Source organism: Kogia breviceps, chromosome 5, assembly GCF_026419965.1.
Source record: "Kogia breviceps isolate mKogBre1 chromosome 5, mKogBre1 haplotype 1, whole genome shotgun sequence".
NCBI classification, from domain to species: domain Eukaryota; kingdom Metazoa; phylum Chordata; class Mammalia; order Artiodactyla; family Physeteridae; genus Kogia; species Kogia breviceps.
In genome coordinates this window covers 84928627-84950003 of record NC_081314.1, presented here as the reverse complement: position 1 = coordinate 84950003, position 21377 = coordinate 84928627, and the positions used below count along the sequence as shown (strand labels likewise).

The 21377-nt window shown below is 44.3% G+C and overlaps 1 protein-coding gene and 1 long non-coding RNA gene across 6 annotated transcripts in view; one reads left to right on the top strand and one right to left on the bottom strand.

Moving 5' to 3' along the window:
• The window catches only part of PLA1A (phospholipase A1 member A), a 72945-nt gene that overhangs the window by 16950 nt on the left and 34618 nt on the right, over positions 1 to 21377 (top strand). For 2 of the 5 annotated variants that reach the window (XM_059064742.2, XM_067034526.1), the window contains 5 exons: positions 5228 to 5395; positions 6723 to 6812; positions 10513 to 10621; positions 13752 to 13913; positions 14583 to 14952. In XM_059064742.2, coding sequence (XP_058920725.1) covers positions 5228 to 5395; positions 6723 to 6812; positions 10513 to 10621; positions 13752 to 13913; positions 14583 to 14667 — 614 coding nt within the window. In that variant the 3' untranslated portion in view covers positions 14668 to 14952. Of the gene's footprint in view, positions 1 to 5227; positions 5396 to 6722; positions 6813 to 10512; positions 10626 to 13751; positions 13914 to 14582; positions 14953 to 21377 lie in introns of those variants that run through there. The other 3 variants (XR_010840764.1, XR_010840763.1, XR_010840765.1) reach the window with 2 other exon arrangements.
• On the bottom strand, positions 5068 to 14326 carry LOC136794263 (uncharacterized). Its single transcript, XR_010840773.1, has 4 exons — positions 14237 to 14326; positions 13967 to 14086; positions 12784 to 12892; positions 5068 to 8346 (listed from the first exon to the last, which is right to left on the bottom strand). It is a non-coding gene; the product is annotated as an uncharacterized lncRNA (long non-coding RNA).

Here is a 21377-nt window from a genome sequence, read left to right as displayed (position 1 = left end):
GTCTCCCTCCCACCCTCCCTTATCCTACCCCTCTAGGTGGTCACAAAGCACCTAGCTGATCTCCCTGTGCGATGTAGCTGCTTCCCACTAGCTAGCTATTTTACATTTGGTAGTGTATATATGTCCATGCCGCTCTCTCACTTCATCCAGGCTTACCCTTTCCCCTCCCCGTGTCCTCAAGTCCATTCTCTACGTCTGCGTCTTTATTCCTGTCCTGCCCTTAGGTTCATTAGAACCTTTTTTTTTTTTTTAGAGTCCTTATATATATGTGAGCATATGGTATTTGTTTTTCTCTTTCTGACTTACTTCACTTGGTATGACAGTCTCCAGGTCCATCCACCTCACTACAAATAACTCAATTATGTTTCTTTAAATGGCTGAGTAATATTCCATTGTATATGTGTGTCACATCTTCTTTATCCATTCATCTATTGATGGACAAGTAGGTTGCTTCCATGTCCTGGCTATTGTAAATACAGCTGCAATGAACATTGTGGTACATGACTCTTTTTGAATTATGGTTTTCTCAGGGTATATATGCCCAGTAGTGGTATTGCTGGGTCATATGGTAGTTCTATTTTTAGTTTTCTAAGGAACCTCCATACTGTTCTCCACAGTGGCTGTATCAATTTACACTCCCACCAGAAGTGCAAGAGGATTCTCTTTTCTCCACACCCTCTCCAGCATTTATTGTTTGTAGATTTTTTTGATGATGGCCATTCTGACCCGTGTGAGGTGATACCTCATTGTAGTTTTGATTTGCATTTCTCTAATGATTAGTGATGTTGAGCATCCTTTCATGTGTTTGTTGGCAATCTGTATATCTTCTTTGGAGAAATGTCTACTTAGGGCTTCTGACCATTTTTGGATTGGTTTTTTTTTTTTTTTTTAATTGAGCTGCATGAGCTGCTTGTATATTTTGGAGATTAATCGTTTGTCAGTTGCTTTGTTTGCAAATATTTTCTCCCATTCTGAGGGTTCTATTTTCGTCTTGTTTATGCTTTCCTTTGCTGTGCAAAAGCTTTTGTTTCATTAGGTCCCATTTGTTTATTTCTGTTTTTATTTCCATTTCTCTAGGAGATGGTTCAAAAAGGATTTTGCTGTGATTTATGTCACAGAGTGTTCTGCCTATGTTTTCCCTGAAGAGTTTTATAGTGTCTGGCCTTACATTTAGGTCTTTAATCCATTTTGAGTTTATTTTTGTGTATGGTGTTAGGGAGTGTTCTAATTTCATTCTTTTAAATGTAGCTGTCCAGTTTTCCCAGCACCACTTATTGAAGAGACTGTCTTTTCTCCATTGTATACTCTTGCCTCCTTTATCAAAAATAAGGTGACCGTATGTGCATGGGTTTATCTCTGGGCTTTCTATCCTGTACCATTGATCTATATTTCTGTTTTTGTGCCACTACCACACTGTCTTGATTACTGTAGCTTTGTAGTATAGTCTGAAGTCAGGGAGTCTGATTCCTCTAGCTCCGTTTTTCTTTCTCAAGATTGCTTTGGCTATTCGGGGTCTTTTGTGTTTCCATACAAATTGTGAAATTTTTTGTTCTAGTTCTGTGAAAAATGCCATTGATAGTTTGATAGTTTGCTTTGAATCTGTAGTTTGCTTTGGGAAGTATAGCCATTTACACAATGTTGATTCTTCCAATCCAAAAACATGGTATATCTCTCCATCTGTTTGTATGGTCTTTAATTTCTTTCATCAGTGTCTTATAGTTTTCTGCATACAGGTCTTTTGTCTCCTTAGTTAGGTTTATTCCTAGGTATTTTATTCTTTTTGTTGCAGTGGTAAATGGGAGTGTTTCCTTAATTTCTCTTTCAGATTTTTCATCATTAGTGTATAGGAATGCAAGAGATTTCTGTGCATTAATTTTGTATCCTGCTACTTTACCAAATTCATTGACTAGCTCTAATAGTTTTCTGGTAGCATCTTTAGGACTCTCTATGTATAGTATCATGTAATCTACAAACAGTGACAGTTTTATTTTTTCTTTTCCAATTTGGATTCCTTTTATTTCTTTTTCTTCTCTGATTGCTGTGGCTAAAACTTCTAAAATTATGGTGAATAATAGTGGTGAGAGTGGGCAAACTTGTCTTGTTCCTGCTCTTAGAGGAAATGGTTTCAGTTTTTCACCATTGAGAACGATGTTGGCTGTGGGTTTGTCATATATGGCCTTTATTATGTTGAAGTAAGTTCCCTCTATGCCTACTTTCTGGAGAGTTTTTATCATAAATGGGTGTTGAATTTTGTGGAAAGCTTTTTCTGCATCTATTGAGATGATCATAGGTTTTTATCCTTCAATTTGTTAATATAGTGTATCACATTGGTTGATTTGCATATACTGAAGAATCCTTGCATTCCTGGGATAAATCCCACTTGATCATGGTGTATAATCCTTTTAATGTGCTGTTGGATTCTGTTTGCAAGTATTTGGTTGAAGATTTTTGCATCTATGTTCATCAGTGATATTGGTCTGTAGTTTTCTTTTTTTGTGACATCTTTGTCTGGTTTGGGTATAAGGGTGATGGTGGCCTTGTAGAATGAGTTTTGGAGTGTTCCTCCCTCTGCTATGTTTTGGAAGAGTTTGAGAAGGATAGGTCTTAGTTGTTCTCTAAATGTTTGATAGAATTCACCTGTGAAGCTATCTGGTCCTGGGCTTTTGTTTGTTGGAAGATTTTTAATCACAGTTTCAATTTTGGTGCTTGTGATTGGTCTGTTTATATTTTCTATTTCTTCCTGGTTCAGTCTCAGAAGGTTGTGCTTTTCTAAGAATTTGTCCATTTTTTCCAGGTTGTCCATCTTATTGGCATATAGTTGTGTGTAGTAATCCCTCATGATTCTTTGTATTTCTGCAGTGTCAGTTGTTACTTCTCCTTTTTCATTTCTAATTCTGGTGATTTGAGTCTTGACTCTCATTTTCTTGATGAGTCTGGCTAATGGTTTATCAATTTTGTTTATCTTCTCAAAGAACCAGCTTTTAGTTTTATTGATCTTTGCTATTGTTTCCTTCATTTCTTTTTCATTTATTTCTGATGTGATCTTTATGATTTCTTTCCTTTTGCTAACTTTGGGGGTTTTTTGCTCTTCTTTCTCTAATTGCTTTAGGTGTAAGTTTAGGATGTTAATTTGAGATTTTTCTTGTTTCCTGAGGTAGGATTGTATTGCTATCAACTTCCCTCTTAGAACTGCTTTTGCTGCATCCCATAGGTTTTTGGTCATCGTGTTTTCCTTGTCATTCGTTTCTAGGTATTTTTTGATTTCCTCTTTGATTTCTTCAGTGATCTCTTGGTAAGTCAGTAGCATATTGTTTAGCCTCCATGTGTTTGTATTTTTTACATTTTTTTCCCTGTAATTGATATCTGGCCTCATAGCGTTGTGATTGGAAAAGATACTTGATACAATTTCAATTTTCTTAAATTTACCTAGGCTTGATTTGTGACCCAAGATATGATCTATCCTGGAGAATGTTCCATGAGCACGTGTGAATAAAGTGTATTCTGTTGTATTTGGATGGAATGTCCTATAAATATCAATTAAGTCCATCTTGTTTAATGTGTCATTTAAAGCTTGTGTTTCCTTATTTATTTTTATTTTGGATGATCTGTCCATTGGTGAAAGTGGGGTGTTAAAGTCCCCTACTACAATTGTGTTACTGTCAGTTTCCCCTTTTATGGCTGTTAGCATTTGCCTTATGTATTGAGGTGCTCCTATGCTGGGTGCATGAATATTTACAATTGTTATATCTTCTTCTTGGATTGATTCCTTGATCATTATGTAGTGTCTTTCTTTGTGTCTTGTAATAGGCTTTATTTTAAAGTCTATTTTGTCTGATATGAGAATTGCTATTCCAGCTTTCTTTTGATTTCCATTTGCATGGAATATCTTTTTCCAACCCCTCACTTTCAGTCTGTATGTGTCCCCAGGTCTGAAGTGGGTCTCCCGGGGAATTTGTCCCTGGATCACGGGACCCTGGCAGTGGTGGCTGCACAGGCTCCTGGGAAGGGAGGTGTGGATAGTGACGTGTGCTTGCACACAGGTTTTTGGTGGCTGTAGTAGCAACCTTAGCCTCTCATGCCTGTCTCTGGTGTCTGCACTGATATCCGCGGCTCGAGCCCATTTCTGGAGCTCGTTTATGCAGTGCTCTGAATTCCCTCTCCTTGTGCACCCGAAACAATGGTCTCTTGCCTCTTCGGCAGCTCCAGACTTCTCCGGACTCCCTCCCGGATAACCGTGGTGCACCAGCCCCTTCAGGCTGTGATCACGCCGCCAACCCCAGTCCTCTCCCTGCGATCCAATTGAAGCCTAAGCCTCAGCTCCCAGCCCCCGCCCTTCGCGGCGGGTGAGCAGACAAGCCTCTCGGGCTGGTGAGTGCTGGTTGGCACTGATCCTCTGTGCGGGAATCTCTCCACTCTGCCTGCTGCAGCCCTCTTGTCGCGCTCTCCTCTGTGGCTCCGAAGCTTCCCCTCCCACCACGCCCCTGTCTCCTCCAGTGAAGGGGCTCCTAGTGTGTGGGAACCTTTCATCCTTCACAGCTCACTCCCACTGTTGCAGGTCCCGTCCCTATTCTTTTGTCTCTGTTTTTTCTTTTTTCTTTTCCCCTACCCAGGTACGTGGGTATTTTCTTGCCTTTTGGGAAGTCTGAGGTCTTCTGCCAGCGTTCAGAAGGTGTTCTACAGGAGTTGTTCCATATGTAGATGTATTTTTGATGTATTTGTGGGGAGGAAGTTGATCTCTGTGTCTTACTCTGCCATCTTGAAGGTCTAATGCATTGGCTTTCATAGATGGACTGTGGACAGCGGGGGACTCCCTTGATTGTCTTGTTGCTGGGTTGGGTATAATGAGTTTGTAAAAAATTGGTTGTGTGGGTGATGCTGAAGAGGTAAAAATGTGCAGACATATCCGTTTTGGGAGGGAGGGTCGGGATCGCCAGCTCTCTGTATGCTCCCATTTTCTGAAAGAGAGTTTTTATGATCGTGGAAGAATGGGTGTGTATGTAAACAATTTTCTTGGTAAATTAACTAAGTTATCCAGGAAAATTAAAAAGAAAAATGAGAGTGTAGTAACCATGTTCATTAATATTTTAAAAATGTGGCACAGGGGACATCCCATGTATTTATAGCCTGTTGGAGTATAAAATTCAATAGAATTACAGTAAGTAGCATGGAGGGAGTTTCCATTTGTCTTGAACTGAAACATTCATTGTGTTCTTTTTGCCCTGTTCAGGCTACAGTTATCTGATCTGTGATCACATGAGGGCTGTGCACCTCTACATCAGCGCCCTGGAGAATTCCTGTCCATTGATGGCCTTTCCTTGTACCAGCTACAAGGTCTTCCTTGCTGGACACTGTCTGGACTGTTTCAACCCTTTTCTGCTTTCCTGTCCAAGGATCGGTAAATGCTACCCCTTTGGCTTCCTTTGACAGTTTGGGGAAAGTTCAAGTCTTGTCACCTCTTTAAGTCCTGATCTCCTATGGTCAAGAGGTCTATCTGAGCGGGGTAAAGAAAACTTAAGCAATGAGTCGTTCAGCCTGTCCTCACCTGGAAGGTGGTGTTTAGCTCTCTGTGTCCCACCCCTCACCCTCTATACCGCTGCCTGATGCCATACTGGCTCTGTACACAACCCTCACACACACACACAGGCACTGGCATGTAAGTCCAGCTTCAGGATGCTCTCCAGAAGCACTGGTATAGTCCAGATTGCCTGTACCCACTCTCAGACCCGATGCTCACCATGGGTCTTCCTCATCAGGCCAGCCATTCTCCAATTCCTGATAGGCTGTAAATCAAAGTGTTTTGAGGGAATCCCCAAGGCTGGCACACTGTGCCCACCTTAGAGGTGTGAGACCACATGCCAGCTGGAGGGGTTCCTAACTGCCGAGTGACCTGGGCACACTCCTGGATGATCCAGACCAGTCTGGAGAGAAGGACTCAGGAAGGCTGAGTCTCCAGCCTCAACTCACCCTGTGCAGATCATGGCTGTGAACATCCTGGGGTCATCCAGTGTGGAGGGCTCCAGGAAAACGCCTAGGTAGTGTAAATGGATCCTCCCCCCTCCCTCACTCCCCCACTTCCCACTCCTGGCTGCCACTCAGAACCGCAGCAGCCTGCCATTGCTTATAGAAATGAAATGAATATCAGCTTGACAAAATGTTAAAGTAGGGGTGGTTTCCCATAATAAAGTGAATCAACATTACTTCCTACTCATCAAGCATCTAGACTTTCCCTTTTTTCCAAGCACCACATGGATGCTAACTACTCATACTGCCACGAGTATTTCATGTTTCCTCACCCCGTGTCCCTTTGCCCAGACTGTACTTTCTGCCTGGAATGCCCTTCTCTGACTTGTCAACCACTATTCTTCAGCTCAAACACCTCCCTGTGCTCCAGTGCACAGGATACTAATGCCATTAAAACAACTGTCATATAGATTGTTTTGCAAGTTGAAGACATCATTTCAAATTTCTTATAAATACTTCCTGGGAATGGGCCAGATAATCTGCAGAATGTATTTGTTGTCTACCTGTATGTTTATTCCCATCTGGATGGGGTTGCTTGTATCCCAGGACTCACCGCAGGGCATGGCACATCATGAGTATACAGTGGAGTTGTCTGTGGAATAAATGGGTGCATGAATTGATCGATACATGGCTGGGTGCTGTGGAGCCCTGAAATGGCCTCCTCAGTGAGGGCTCTGCTGTCTTTGCTTCTTTATCTCCAGGGCTGGTGGAACAAGGTGGTGTTAAGATAGAGCCACTTCCCAAGGAAGTGAAGGTCTACCTCCTGACCACTTCCACGGCTCCATATTGTGGTGAGTGCGGGCAAATGTGTTCTGCCATTGTGCTGTCCAGCTGAGTCCAGGGCTCCGTCTTGGGCTGTGTCCAGTCCAGCATGGTAGCTGAAGTGGGAGGTGAAGAACTGGGGCAAAAATGTCATGGGAAGGGAGAAGTGGGGGACAGCAGCTACTGGTCTTAGATAGAACCAAACCTTTTCAGAGCTAGCCCAAACCACTGCTCTACGGATGAGAACTTGGGGGCATCTTACCTTACTGTCGGTACACTGGTCCTCATTCCTTCCCACCCCGCATGGAAACCTACCTTCCAGTGTAGGTTCTCTCTGGAGTGGTATTTGGGAGTACCTTTTGGATTTCTCCTTCCTGCATACATTTCCCCCTCCTTATTGCCCATCCTATGTGTCTCCCACTCTGGCAGCCCTCCTAGGTCAGGGTCCATGAGGAAAACTGAACCTTCATATACATATTCCAGCTGTTTACTATGGCTCCTAACCACTGCATTTCATTGAAGCTAAGATGCCAGCGATTGTGAGAGATGTTTAATGTGAGAAAAATGGGTGCCTTAGAATCTATGACATACATTACAGGCTGAACCATCCTCCTTCCCTATGCTATTTGCATCTTAACTAGGTTGACTATACTTCCTGATTTTGTTATCCTGGCGTCCTGTTATCCTGGTTTATTGTGTGTTCAGAATAGAAGTACGCTGGTTTGGATGGGACATTATATGACCATCCTAATTCTAAATGATTTTCTGATCAGCTGGTGTCTGGTTGGTTGGTGGAGGGATCTTTGTGGCTATACCTTCCTGGTACTAGAGGCCCTGGTGAAGTGTGAGACAGAGCCCAAAGCTCAGGCTCTGTGGTCACCCAGACCTGGATTTGAATCTCGGCTTCTCCATTTACCAGCTGTGTCATCAGGAACAAGTTTTTTTAAACCTCTATATACGTATGTGGAAAATGGGAAAAATAACAGTACCTATTTCAAAGAATCAATAGTGAGGATAAAATAAAATACATAGTACACAATCACCAGCACAGTGACTGGAACTCAGTAAGTAATAATTCCCTTCCCTCTGTCAATGGGAGAATTTGGGAGATGAGATGGGGTGTTTCTAACTTCATGCCAGAGAGAATACGTGGCTACTTCTTAGGAATAAAGTGGGTTCCAAGAGTCATCTGTGGGCTTTCCACATGTATCAGCTCATCTGAGAACCCACCTCCGAGCGGTGATGTGCCCAAGGCTACATGGGTGGGTGAAGAAGTCAGCATTCAACTCCAGGTCTTCTGACTCCAAAATCTTTACCTTTTCCAGGTCATCATCTGCCTCCATACTTGTGTCTCTGCCCCCTCTTCCAAGAACCCGCTCTTTTCAGCTGTATTTCTCAGTTACTCTTTGGTCTTGCCGCCCCTCAGAGGTCAGCCTGAGGGAGCACTTTGTCCGGGTCGGAGGCAGGGCTGCTGGGACCAGACACCCCGTTTCTACTTCCGGCTCCAGGGCAGCTTTGCGGAAGCTCCTCTCTGTCCGCACAGCCAGGGAGCCTGAGGAACACCTGGAAGTTAAAGGCATTTTTAGGTCCCTGCTAAGGGTGATTCACCAAGCCATACATTTTCTGACTGTTTCATTTTTGTTGTGAAACTCCCTCCCCATTCCCCCAGAAGTATGGCTGTGTCTGTTCAAAAACCTCAGCGGGCCTGCCTCTTCTTTTTTTTTTTTTGCGGTACGCGGGCCTCTCACTGCTGTGGCCTCTCCCATTGCCGAGCACAGGCTTCGGACGTGCAGGCTCAGCGGCCATGGCTTACGGGCCCAGCCGCTCCGCGGCATGTGGGATCTTCCCAGACCGGGGCACAAACTCGTGTCCCCTGCATCGGCAGGCGGACTCTCAACCACTGCGCCACCAGGGAAACCCAGGGCCTGCCTCTTCTGAGCCTTCCATTCTGAGCATCAGAGCTGGGCCCATCCTCTCCTGGGGGTGGAAGGTACGGAGCACCCACCGGGTAACCCACCTGGCAGCTCCCACTCTCACCCACTCCCAAGCCATCATGGCACTGAGCTCCCATTGTCCAGCACTCTTGGCCTGCGGCCACCCTTGGCCTCTGCCAGGCAGGCACCAGAATGGACAGAGAATCTTCTCCAAAAAAATCATTTTTATAACAATATTACCTTTCTCTTGTAGAGCAGTGTTGCACCCGAAATGTTTTCTCCCCATCACCTCATTTAATCCTCATCATGTTCTGTGAGGTGATGTTGGGGGTTATTGATTATAGATGAAGGAACTGAGGCACGGAGAGGTTCAGTGACTTAGGCAAGACGATACAACTAGTAAGCAGCAGGCCTGGCCTTGGACCCAGTTACCCTGGCACACCATCCACGGCTCATGTGCTGTTTCCCATGTCATGTCCCCAAGCAGGTTGGATTTCAATACCAGCTCCCACCCACCCAACGTTAGCAGACCTGGCCCTCCTAGGGCTTTCAGGGTAATCAGAGAAGAGAGAAGCAGAACCTCAGGAAACTTTCTTAATCAGTGATACATGCTGATAAAGGAAGAAGCGATATAATATATCAAACTCAGCCCAGAGAATTAAATTCCTAAAGCTATGTAAGTTAGCCGTTTTTCCACATTGCAAATATCCACTCCAATTCAGCCCTTGCCCGTCAACATAACAATGTGCATCCATAATGAACACCTGAGAAAGACAGACAGAAGGGACGTGGCATCTGATGTTTCGGTCTGTGGAGCGGGGGACATGTAGCACCCTCTCGTCTTCTTGGGTGTTCTTGGCAGTGAGTCCTGTTACTAACCCCATGAGCCCCGATGGACCACATCACTCTTCCAACTTAGAGCTGACTCTCCTTAAATTCACTTAGTCCCTCCTCGCAACGTTCACCCATAAAACATGACAAATGAAAAAGTACAGGTAGGTCAGAGCTCTTGCTATGTCCCAACCACCAAAGGAGTCTGAAAATGTTCGGAGACAAAGTCACTGCATGGTGCCACCAGATGGGCTTACCCCTTAATGAGGAAAGGATGGTGTGCTGGGGAAGCTGTAACCTTTCTTAACCTCTCTTGCCAAAGGGGCAGCAGGTCTGGGGATATCACCGTGAACCAGGCTGCTCAGCCAGTCTGTGTCGACAATACCAGCTTTGAGAGCCTCAGTGTCTGTGCTGCCCAAGTGGGTGGAGATGCCACACAGGCACCCAGCCACCACAGGGAGGGCAGTAGTCATCTCCTGCACACATGGTGGGTTCCCTGACACAGGGTGTATGCTAAGCGGGGGGAGAGGCGTTGCTCTATTTTATGAATTAATTGTTTAGTATAAGGTAGACCCTTTTTGGTTCTTTCAAAATCACACCATCAGGATAATGTCACTCGGTAACAAAGAGTGACACAGTGCCAAAGAGTGGCACATTCTAGGATTATAAGTAATAATAAAAACTATCATGTATTGAATGATTGCTAGGCACAGGCACTGTCAAAGGACTTTATATGCATTAACTCATTTAATTCTCATTCAGACCTGTGGGATATGTAATTTTATTATCCCAATTTACACTAGAGGAAGCTGAGAACCTGCGACAACAGGTAATCTGCTCCAGGTCACACAGCTGCTAAGAGCTAGAGCGAGATTTCCTAACTGCCCTGCTGCTCTCTGGGACGTTTTGTGCATTGCACCCGCTGACCTCTGGCCCAGTTGTCTGCTCTGCTTTGGTTTCCTAGTGCATCACAGCCTCGTGGAGTTTTACTTGCTGGAGCTGAGAAACCAGGACACCTGCATCACGGTCACATTCCTTAGCAGTAGTGTCACCTCCTCGGTCAAGATCACCATGTACGTAAGTGTCCCACATGGCTGGCTTCCCTCCTTCCATTTACATACATGCACATATATCCCAGAACAGGCACTGTGCGATCACTGATGGGTGGGTGGAGCCCACTGAGCTGGGGATGGGGGTGAGGGTGGCACCTGCCACAGATGGACCCACAGACACATGCTGGGCAACTGTTCCAGGTTCAGGATCAGTACTGGGTCCAGATATAGTGTATTCAGACAATAGCAGACAAGCCGGCAGACAGCAGTAATGGAATGTCCCAACAGGTGGTAAGAGTTTGGGGATTGGGTCCCTGATAGGAAACAGCATCAGGAATCCAGGCAGGGGGCATTAGGGATGTCAGCAAGTAGGAAGGCCTCAGCCATTGGCCCAGGGAGGGCTGGCCAGAGCCTGGGAAGCACCTACTCCTGGGTGGAGGGATGGGAGGAGAGGGGAGCAGAACTAGATGGGTTTCTAGAAGAGACTCTCAGGCAGAGGGTCAGTTAGCCAATGAGTGCAAGGTGAGGGCCAGCAGGGTTGATGCTGAGTGGTGCCAATTCCTGGAACTGGGGCTGATTTCCCTCCTTTGTTGGGTCACACTTGGGCCTCTCAGCTGGTGAGACCAGGCTTGAGGTAAGCAGGCAGAGAGCCTCAACTGCAGGGAGCCGCAAGCCTGGCAGGGGACAGGAACTCAGCAGCAGTGGTGCATGTTTCTTTAAAAAGTCTTTGGTTAGTTACTCACAAGCCAGCAGGAGACAGACTAATCAGATAAATCAGTGTCTCAGTCAGGGCTCAGTCTGGAAACAAGAGCCCAAGCCAGGCAGTCCAATAGAAGGAAATTAACACAAAGAGCTAATTACAAATGTGTTGGGAGAACTGAAAACCCAAAAGGAGGATGGGGAGGCAAGGCAGAGATCAGCAACAAGAGTCACTCCACCCCAGAGCTCTAGGGACAAAGCCAGGTGGTGTTGGTGGAACAAGGAATGGGATGGGGGTGGAGGGTGGGAATGACTGGCAGGAGTTGGAAGCTGGGAGGAAATGCAGCTCCTCCAAATCTCTGCCTGAAGCAGTGTCCCGCCTGTGCTGGGGAGCCTGAGAAGTGTGGTTTGCAGGGGGATGGATGGAGCACAAACAGGGACGTGACCGGTGCCCATACACAGAAATGCACAATTGTCAGGGGCTATGAGAACAAATAAGATAGAGCCTGACCAAGTGTGAAGAAACAATGTTTGAGTTGAGATCTGAAGGATTTGGAGGATCCTTCCCCCCACCCCAGGGGTTAATGAGATATGACACAGGGAGCAGACAGCAGTGGGACCAGGCATGGGGAGAGGAGGCTGGAGGGGCAAGTCAGGGTCAGAGCATGCCACGCCTGGAAGGACAGGGTAGGGATTTGGGGTTTTATCCTGAGAGCAGTTTGGAGAGCTGCTGGGAATTTTAAACAGGAGAGTGACGGGATCAGATTTGGGTGTGGAAACATTTCTCAGGCTGCAGTGATGGATATTAACCGTGCTGTCAGGGAAAGACAAGTTTCTGCTGGGAGGAGCTCACGTCTGGGCTCCCAAACACTCTACCACCAGGCAGGGTTCCAACTCACCCAGGCCGCACAGCACAGGACAGCAGGCAGTCAGGACACCCACACAGATCTCGGGGTGCCCACGTGAGCCTTGCAGAGTATATCTGAGTAATTTTCATTAGATCAGTTCAAGGTCACGTTACTTCTGCAAGGGTGTTTTTATCACCTTTCCAGCCCTCTGGTAGATGAACCGACACTGGCAGGAATCATGACAATGACACACAACTCTGGCTGCTTGTTAGAACCACCTGGAGAGCTTTAAAGAATACTGACAGCAAGCCCCACCCCAGACCAGTAGCAGTACAATCTCCAGGTATGGCTTCAACCACTACACTGTTAGAAGCTCCCTCAGTGATCAGAATGGACATCTACAGATTCCTTCTTCTTTCTCCCCAAAGAGATTCTTGTACTGTTTTGAAGAAGGCTATCAGAACATGATTATCGTCAATTCCTTGGTTCTTGTTTCCTCTTGCAGAACAGAAATTTAAAATAAGGGAGGGGGTTTATGTGTGGTCTTTCCCCTACTTTTTATAACTTTGTGAAACCCCAAGATTTCCTTCCAATTAGAAAATTTACCCAGGCCAAGTCCCCAGGCCACTCACTCACAGTGTCCTTTGTAGCCCTTCTAGTTTGCAAGCTCTCCATCCAAGCAGACTCTTAAAGTGAATAATCTTCTTCTTTTTTCTTCTGAAATACTTCAAAACACTTTTGAAATCTTAAAAAAAAAAAGAAGGAGAGAGAAAGGAAGAAAATGGAACAGCTTTTAAAAAACGTTTTATCGAATCTTCCTCAAAAGGACAGAACAAACTATATGACTAATCCTGGGTTAGAAAGTACACAAAGAAGACATTTCATCAGTATGAAGAGGTCAGAAAGGAAAGGGAAACCATGCTCAGTTTAGACAACACCCAGTGCCACAGCGGAGGGGAAAGCAGCGCCCTCCGGGCTCTCCCTCTTTCTCACAGTCCCTCTTTCTGAGACCAGAGGGGACTGGAACAGGCCAGAGAGGGCACAGGGGAGGGGGGGCTGGGGCTTAAACCTAGGGCTGTGTGACTCCAAAGCCACAGCTGGGAGGAGACCACACGTGGATTCCACCTCAGCTCTGTCTGGCTTCGAGGCCTGTTGTTTGGTTGTTCATTTGTTTCCATCTACACTTTCATACTCAGTCTAAAGTAGAGTAATCCTCACACAAAATTCTTGGAACTGAACATCCTAGAAGAGGCCTCTACTTCCAGGTAGATGAACCTGAGACTGAAGATATTCACTAGTCAGAATTCAGATCTTCACTAACCTGAATTCAGTTCTTCACTAACTAGGACCCTTTTCCAGATGTGAAAATCCAAGGGCTACTATTTTGCTGCAGTTATTTACTTTCAAAAAGCAACACCTATTTTCTGCATCACATTCAAAGCTGTGAGGGTGTGGGCCAAGGGGCTGGTGAAGGTGATGCAGAGGACCGTGGAGCCCACCTTCCAGGAACTAACTGACCAGGCTACCCGCAGAGCCCCTAGGAGCCAAGGGGAGGCAAAGGCCAAACGTGTGCCGCAGTAAGTTACTTTGCCTTTCCCTTACAGACCTAGACAGCAACGCCACGGAAAAGGAATCATAGCTCACCCCAGCCCTCAGTGCCAGATAAAGCAGGTGAAACTCACGTTTCAGACTTCCCACCGCTGGAAAAAAGAACGGACTATCATTATCGGGAAGTTCTGCACTGCTCCTTTGCCCATCAATGACAAGTAAGGCCCGTATCCACCCCGCCCCAGACACACCCACAAGGACCAGTCCTGACCTTAGATGTGACACTTGTTGAGGTGCAATCTCATCACGGGTATGAGTTTCCTTGATGCGGAGGGTGACAAAGATCCAGGGTTTTCCTGAACCTCCTGCAGGGCCATCTTGGGTTGGGATACTAAGAAGACAAAGAGGTTGGACTTTAATTCCCCATCCCCACTTTAATATAAGAAACTCCATTTTATCTGAAATATATATATTAAATATGTATAGATAATTATAACATACTATATATAATATATATTTATATATATATATTATTTATTACCTGCTATACTTAGTTTCTCTGTAAGATTTTGTTGGAACAAACATTGCTCATTGCATATTTCCTCTTCTTTAGCCTCCACTGGTCACAGTTATGGGTGTGGATCCAGAATCCCTGTCCCCTTTACCCCACCTCTAGCAGGCATTTAGAGTATTAGTCTTACCACACCTGGCCCTCAGAGGACAGGATTGGGCTCATTGTAATCCAAGAGCAATCATCCCATAGACGATTGTAGAATTCTTTCACCTGACATCACGGAAACACAGGTGCATGCAACTCTGAGCCCTCTCTCCCGACCAACCAGGAACCTGCCCTGAGGACACACCCTCTTGTTGCTCTTCTCTTGCAGTAAAAAGACGGTCTGCTTACGTGAGCCAGTGAACTTACAAGCAAGTGAGACTGTTTCTCATGACCTGAAAATAACCTGTATATAGTTAATATAAGGGCAGGATACATCTCCCTGGATTGGGGGTGGCAGTTCAACTTATTCTAAACCATTACTGCTAAGAAAGAACGCAAAAGTCTTGGTTATTTTCCCCATTTACAGAGCTTTATCTCCATTGTGAAGTTAAAGAAGCTTACAAAGATACCATTTCAACTTTCCTATTCATACTTAACTGCAATTGCCCCATATCCTTGGACATCTGTACCTAGGATTCAGCAGAAACATATACAGGAAAAAGGCTCTTTTTTTTTTTCAAATAAAACTCCATGGAATATCTGAATCGTTTAATTGTTTTATTGGTTTTTCTGTTATGTACAAAAAATGTGATTTACAGTCTGTGGGACTGGAGAAAACAGTAGATGCTGAATTCTCTATATTAAAATAGCAATTGTGGGACTTTCCTGGTGGCCCAGTGGTTAAGAATCTGCCTTCCAACGCAGGGGACGTGGGTTCGATCCCTGGTCAGTGTACTAAGACCCCACATGCTGCAGGGCAACTAAGCCTGCGTGCCGCAACTAAGAGCCAAGGCAGCCAAATAAATAAATAAATGTTTTTTTAAAAAATAGCAATTGGAAAGAAGTGCTTGGTATAAGAGAGGGGGTGGAGGGTGGGGAAGAAGATGGTACCACTCACCAGCCCTTACCATTGCCTTCTCTGGGAATCCGGAAGGTTTGGGGGATCAGAGAGATCTTTTGGGAATATACGTGGATTTTCTTTGGGTCAGTGTTTCCCAAGCTTTGATCTTTATAAATAACCTTGTATCAAGCCACAGTCCAACAAGAAACAGATGGTGTGCTCAAATTGTGTAATTTGAGAATTTAATAAAAGAACTATTTATAAAAAGGTGTCAGTAGGAAGTGAAGAAAACACAAGGGACAGTGTAGTTCCCTGGGACTGGGGCCAGTGGGAGCTACTACTGTCTTAAGTCTGAAGAGGCCAGAAGAAGGAGCACCAGAGTCTGGAGACAGAGAGGTCTGTGGGACCTTTGGTCAAGGAACAGTCATCGGGCAGCAATCCTGCAGGGGGAGAACCAGGGGAAGAGATTCTCCACCCTCAATCTTCTTTCCTCCTCCATTCTGCTGGGGCTCCCACTGAGTGACTGCAACTAGAAGCCAGAAGGCAAGGGGCACGTTGATGTGGCCCCGGGGTATAAAGCAGGGCAGAGAACGGTGAGAATGGCTGCGATGGCCGTGGGAACAGACAGAGAGACATGACACATACCTTCACTGCTTTCTCCATAGCCAGGTAGGTATTCCTGGATACTTAATGATTTTGTTTAACTCTTAAAAACCATTTTTTTTTTTTTTTGCGGTACGCGGGCCTCTCACTGTCGTGGCCTCTCCCGTTGTGGAGCACAGGCTCTGGACGCGCAGGCTCAGCGGCCATGGCTCACGGGCCCAGCCGCTCCGCGGCATGTGGGATCTTCCCAGATCCGGGCACGAATCCGTGTCCCCTGCATCGGCAGGCGGACTTTCAACCACTGCGCCACCAGGGAAGCCCTCCCTTCCTTTTTAAAGGTGAATAATGTTCCATTGTGTGTATAAACCAAATTTTGCTTATTGACTCATCCATCAGTGGACACTTGGATTGCTTCCACCTTTTGGCTATCGTGAATAATGCTGCTATGAACATGGGGATACATACAACGTTTGAGACTTTTTTAAAAAAACCTAAATAAATGGGCTTTGAAAGGAAACTGCTGACTTGCCGATTCACTCTCCACAGTAAAGGCTGGGTGAATGATGCAAGCAACAGGCTGCAACTGCTCCATCTGGGCCAAGTCACCTAGGTCACCAGGAGAGAGAGAGAGCCTTTGTCCGAAGGACAGGTGATGCATTGTGAATGCTCACAGACACACTTTGTTTTCTGCACCGTCCACCCCAGTCAGTAGGAGAACAACATGTTTGAAGAAACTTCTTCAATGTGCAGGATTGGAGTTCTTTTTTTTTTCCCCAAACCCAAACCCCTCTTTTGTTTTATCCCTCCCTTTACTCCACCCAGGTTCCCAGCAAGAACCTCCCTAGAGACAGACCTACCCTGGGCTGTAGTACTTCCTGTTCTCTTACTTTAAATCACTGTTAGACTCCCTCACATTTTATTTTGCTCCCCATCAGAAACTTTAGGTCATTACCTTAAATGGAAAACCAGTTTTCCTTATCATAAATTAATCCTAAAAATAAATACAATGAGAGCATAACAATGTTTAAAATTCCAACTAGATACGTGGCTTGCTGCAAGCTCTATGCCCCAGGCCTGTTTTTTCCTTATTAAAAAGAAAAGATTAACAAGTATAAGGGAGATGTCAAAAACTTATCAACACCAAACGGAGACTTTCTTCTATATATGTAATCAGTGGACTGAAAGAAATTTAGAGTCGGACTACCAATTTCACCGAGATTTGATGTTATTTAATGCTGGGTCTGTGTGCTACCTTAAACTGTCTTGCCCAGGGGTACGCTGCCCACTCTCTAGAAAACCTGGCTTTACGTAAGTGGAATGTGTGTGGGGTTAGGAAAAAGGGAGCCGTAACAGACCTTGCTTGATGGCAGAGCAAAGGCAGAGCATGGGTTTCCCCTCCACACCCTTGTCGCTCCCACCCCCTGCCGAGAACTTTTCTTGAACAGAGACTACCACGCAAGTAATTCAAGAGTCAATCCCTGCCCTTACATGGCACTGCACACATGAATTCCAGAGGCTTCCTCTCTCTGGTCACTCAATTCTGCGTTTGTTCAGTTTGTACCGCAGTCCCAGGACTGGGCTCCATATACCAGGCCTTCTCCCCCAGGGTACACCAGACGCACACGTTCATTTGCTCTTTGTTGTAATCCTCCATTGCTTCACCCAAGAGTCGCTTTAGGGTTACCCACAATACTTCAGCTTTTAAAGGTCTGTATTCTTATTGATCCAGCTTGCTTGCTTTCTTGTGGAGTTGACTTTTTGAACCTGAATGAACTTTTCATGTAACCCAGTTCCTTTACATATTATTATTGTAGTTTCTCCAACCTGTCGGGAATTTTTCACATCCTAATCTTATCCTTAAGAATACTTAGCTCTCCCTCCAAGCTTTTAAGTCATTTATATCTATATCTATATGCAGATATATGACATTTTTTGTAGACTCCTTTTTCATAACTATAGCTAAGAACTTGAAAGGAGAAGGTCAAGGGTAGACACCTACCTCTAGAAGCATCTTTCAGATCAGTCAATACTCTGAACCTTCACGTATATTTCTAACTCATGTTTATCTTGGCTACTTACACATTATGAGAAAAGTTCCAATTCTTTATATTTACAACAATCCCCTGATTAAAATATGATTAATTTAACTTTAGCATGACTTAATTCCCAGAAATGCAGGCTCCTAATAATTGATTCTTTATTTCCTAAATACATGCAAGCAAACTTTTTAGTGATTTGTTCCTGGACTTTGCTGGGAATCAACATCAAACTTTCTGATCTCTAATTTTAAGAGTCTCTGCTTTCTGATTACTGGAGTAAATATATTCATACACCATCTTCTACCTCTTATCTTTGGGATTACCTAGTGATGACTGAATAAAGACCCCAGTTACCCCACAAGGTCTTCCTAAAACAAGATTATAATTCAGGAGTACCAGGATTGATTTAAAGCAGTTGAGTGATTTCAATCTTGGTCTTCATGTTAATTTCCTTCCAAAATCCACCCGACCTTACTATATATATATATATTTTTAATTACAAAAGCAATACATGTGCATTTTAACAAGTCAGACTGTAGACACATAGTTTCCGTGGCCCCGAGGTTATAAATGTTAATAGCTAGGTGTATGTCCTACACATCTCTCCACATTAATACAAATATATACACACATGATTGTTGTTGTTTATTGTTTTGTTTTTTTTAAACAAAAATGAAATCATAGCACACACATCATTCTGCAATTTTCCTTTGTTATTCACAATATATCATGAATATTCCTCCTGGGCTATACATAGACTTAATTTATTCCCTGGATGTATACATTCCATAGCGTGGGCATGTCATAATTTAGCCAACCGTTTTTCTTGGTGATGAATATTAAGGTTGTTTCTAGTTTTCTTCAGCTATGAATCATGCTGCAATAAGTACTTTTGTACATCTATTCTCATACTGGTACCTTCATTTCTATATGATAGATTTCTTTGGTGAGAATAGCTAGGTCAACAGATATATCAAAAGGTTAGCAGTGCTGGATTACTTTCCAAAAATGTCATACGAATTCACGTACACTCTGACAATGGTTGAAAGAAATAGTTTCCTTGAGATTACTTATTCAAGTAATTGCGTCCCTAAGATAAGTAGCCCAAATCACCAAATTTCTCCTGTGGAGTTACTATGTGCTGTTCAGTACTTTCCAAGTTGGCCGACCAGTTACACATCTCTGAAATTGGAATAATGGGCTCTCCTACAGAAGTATAGGGGCCTGAGATTTTACTACCTTTTTGAAATGACATTCATTCAGACAGAGTAGTCTTCAGAGCAGTGAAACTCCCTATGGGTGAACTATGACGAACTTTTGAAAATAAAGCCTATTTTTTTATGATTATAAAATTCAACTAATTTAAAAATTTTCATTCAATACAGAATGCTATGTAAGAGAAAGTGAAAAGTTAAAACTTCTGAGCATTTAGTATGTGCCAGGTAGCATTCTAATCTCTTCATATAAATTAACTTATGTAATCTTCCCAACAATTTTGTGTATTACTTCATTTTACATATAAGAAAACTGAGGGACAGGAAAATTAAACAACTTCCCCATGGTTAGACACCTAGCACTGAGTGAAATCAGGATTCACACCAAGCCATCTGACTCCATCAACTGGGCTCTAACCGCCACATTATACTTACACATGTAAACTTGCTCAGATTGGTTTCTTGTATTTAGATGTCTTAACCAACATATCTAAAGAGAGATCTCGGGGCTTTCCTGGTGGCGCAGTTGTTGAGAGTCCACCTGCCGATGTAGCGGACGTGGGTTCGTGCCCCAGTCCGGGAAGATCCCACATGCCGCGGAGCGGCTGGGCCCGTGAGCCATGGCCGCTGATCCTGCGTGTCCGGAGCCTGTGCTTCGCAATGGGAGAGGCCACAACAGTGAGAGGCCCGTGTACCACCAAAAAAAAAAAAAAAAAAAAAAGAAAGAGAGATCTCCTCAGTCTGGCCCCACTCAATCTAACTAAAGTTACCTGCCATTTCCCTCAATGTGCTTAAGCCAGGATCTCCTAACAAATACTGTGGACAATGCCATCTCCAAGCCTTTGCACCTGCTGACCCCACTACCTCCGTTCAGATTCTGCCAGTAATTCTGGGTCCACTTCCAGTTCTACCTCCCCCGGGAAGCCTGCCACCCACATGTCATTGCAGTTGGTACCCGTGCAGCCTCGCAATGGCGGTTTATAGCTTATTCCATGTTGGTCAGGTTTCTATTATGGGATTGTAAGGTCCTTAAAGGCAAGGACTATGTTTTCTCATTCTGTGTCTTCCACGTTGTAAGCATGCAATAAAAGCTTCTTGAATTGAATTAAAGACAATACTCTAATCATGTAGACAAAGGCAACGAAGGAGAGAAGATAAGGCACAGAGAAGAGTGGCTTAACTCTAAAGTTTGGTGTCTTTTCATAAGTTTCAGGAATGGCCTTCGTTTATGCAACTTGTAAAATTTCACCTGCCGTTGTTACACTTTAACCTTTAAAATCTCTACAGGAGGAAGCTCTGGTTGTACATGTAAAGGAAATTATATTGAAACGTAAATCTTCCCAAATTGCTGCATTCTCATCCAGTCCTTGACCTCCTTGTTGAGTGGTCCTAAGTGACATTCTGAAAGTGACATACTGCTTTCCCCAGCCTTAAACACACTTCTGACCTCACTCTTGAGCACACCCAGGCCCAGGGGTGACCATCATTGCCCTGCCTCTACCCCAGAAGAGGTGGCTCCTTTCCCTTAGAGGAGAGCTTTGAGGTGATAGGACTACTGCCATGCCTGAGTCCTTCCATGCCCTTTTGAAAGCCCTGAAATCCTCCCTGATCCTCAACATTCACCCTCTCGTTTATGAAACCATACTGTTTGATTTATGTGGCCATTCAGTGTCTTGACAGCAGCCCAAACTCAATCCATGCAAAATCAAATCAACATCTCCCCTAAAGTTGTTCCTCCTCTCCTTACTGTAATAGCCTCCACCATCATCTGCCATCCAGGCTTGAAGCCTGAGTCATCTTTAACTCAGAATATCACAGTGCTCAAAAAAAAAAACAACAAAAAAAACCCACCTCATTTCCCTCCTTCCTCCTAATACTTGATTTACACTCAGACACTGTCACTTTCTTCAAAATTTGCCTGATATGTGTCCCTTCCTGCCTGTTCCCTCAGACATGTGGTAAGAACCTGGATCTGGTACCAACCTCAAACTAGTCTCTTTTCCTCCAGCTTCTTTCTCCTCTAGTCCATTCTATTTACCTGTGCAGATAATTCCTTCTATAAACTCTTTAAACTTATCATTCTCCTGCTCCAAAATGTTCACTGATGTCCTTAGCTTAAGGGCTTCATTAACTTCTTAACCTAGAATTCAGGAACTTTCCTTGTGGCTAAATCCTTATCTTTTTTTCTTTATTTCTTTCTTCCTCTTTACCAGAAGAAATCCTTAGCCCCTGCTGGGTTGATCCACTATAATTATTATGATTGTGTT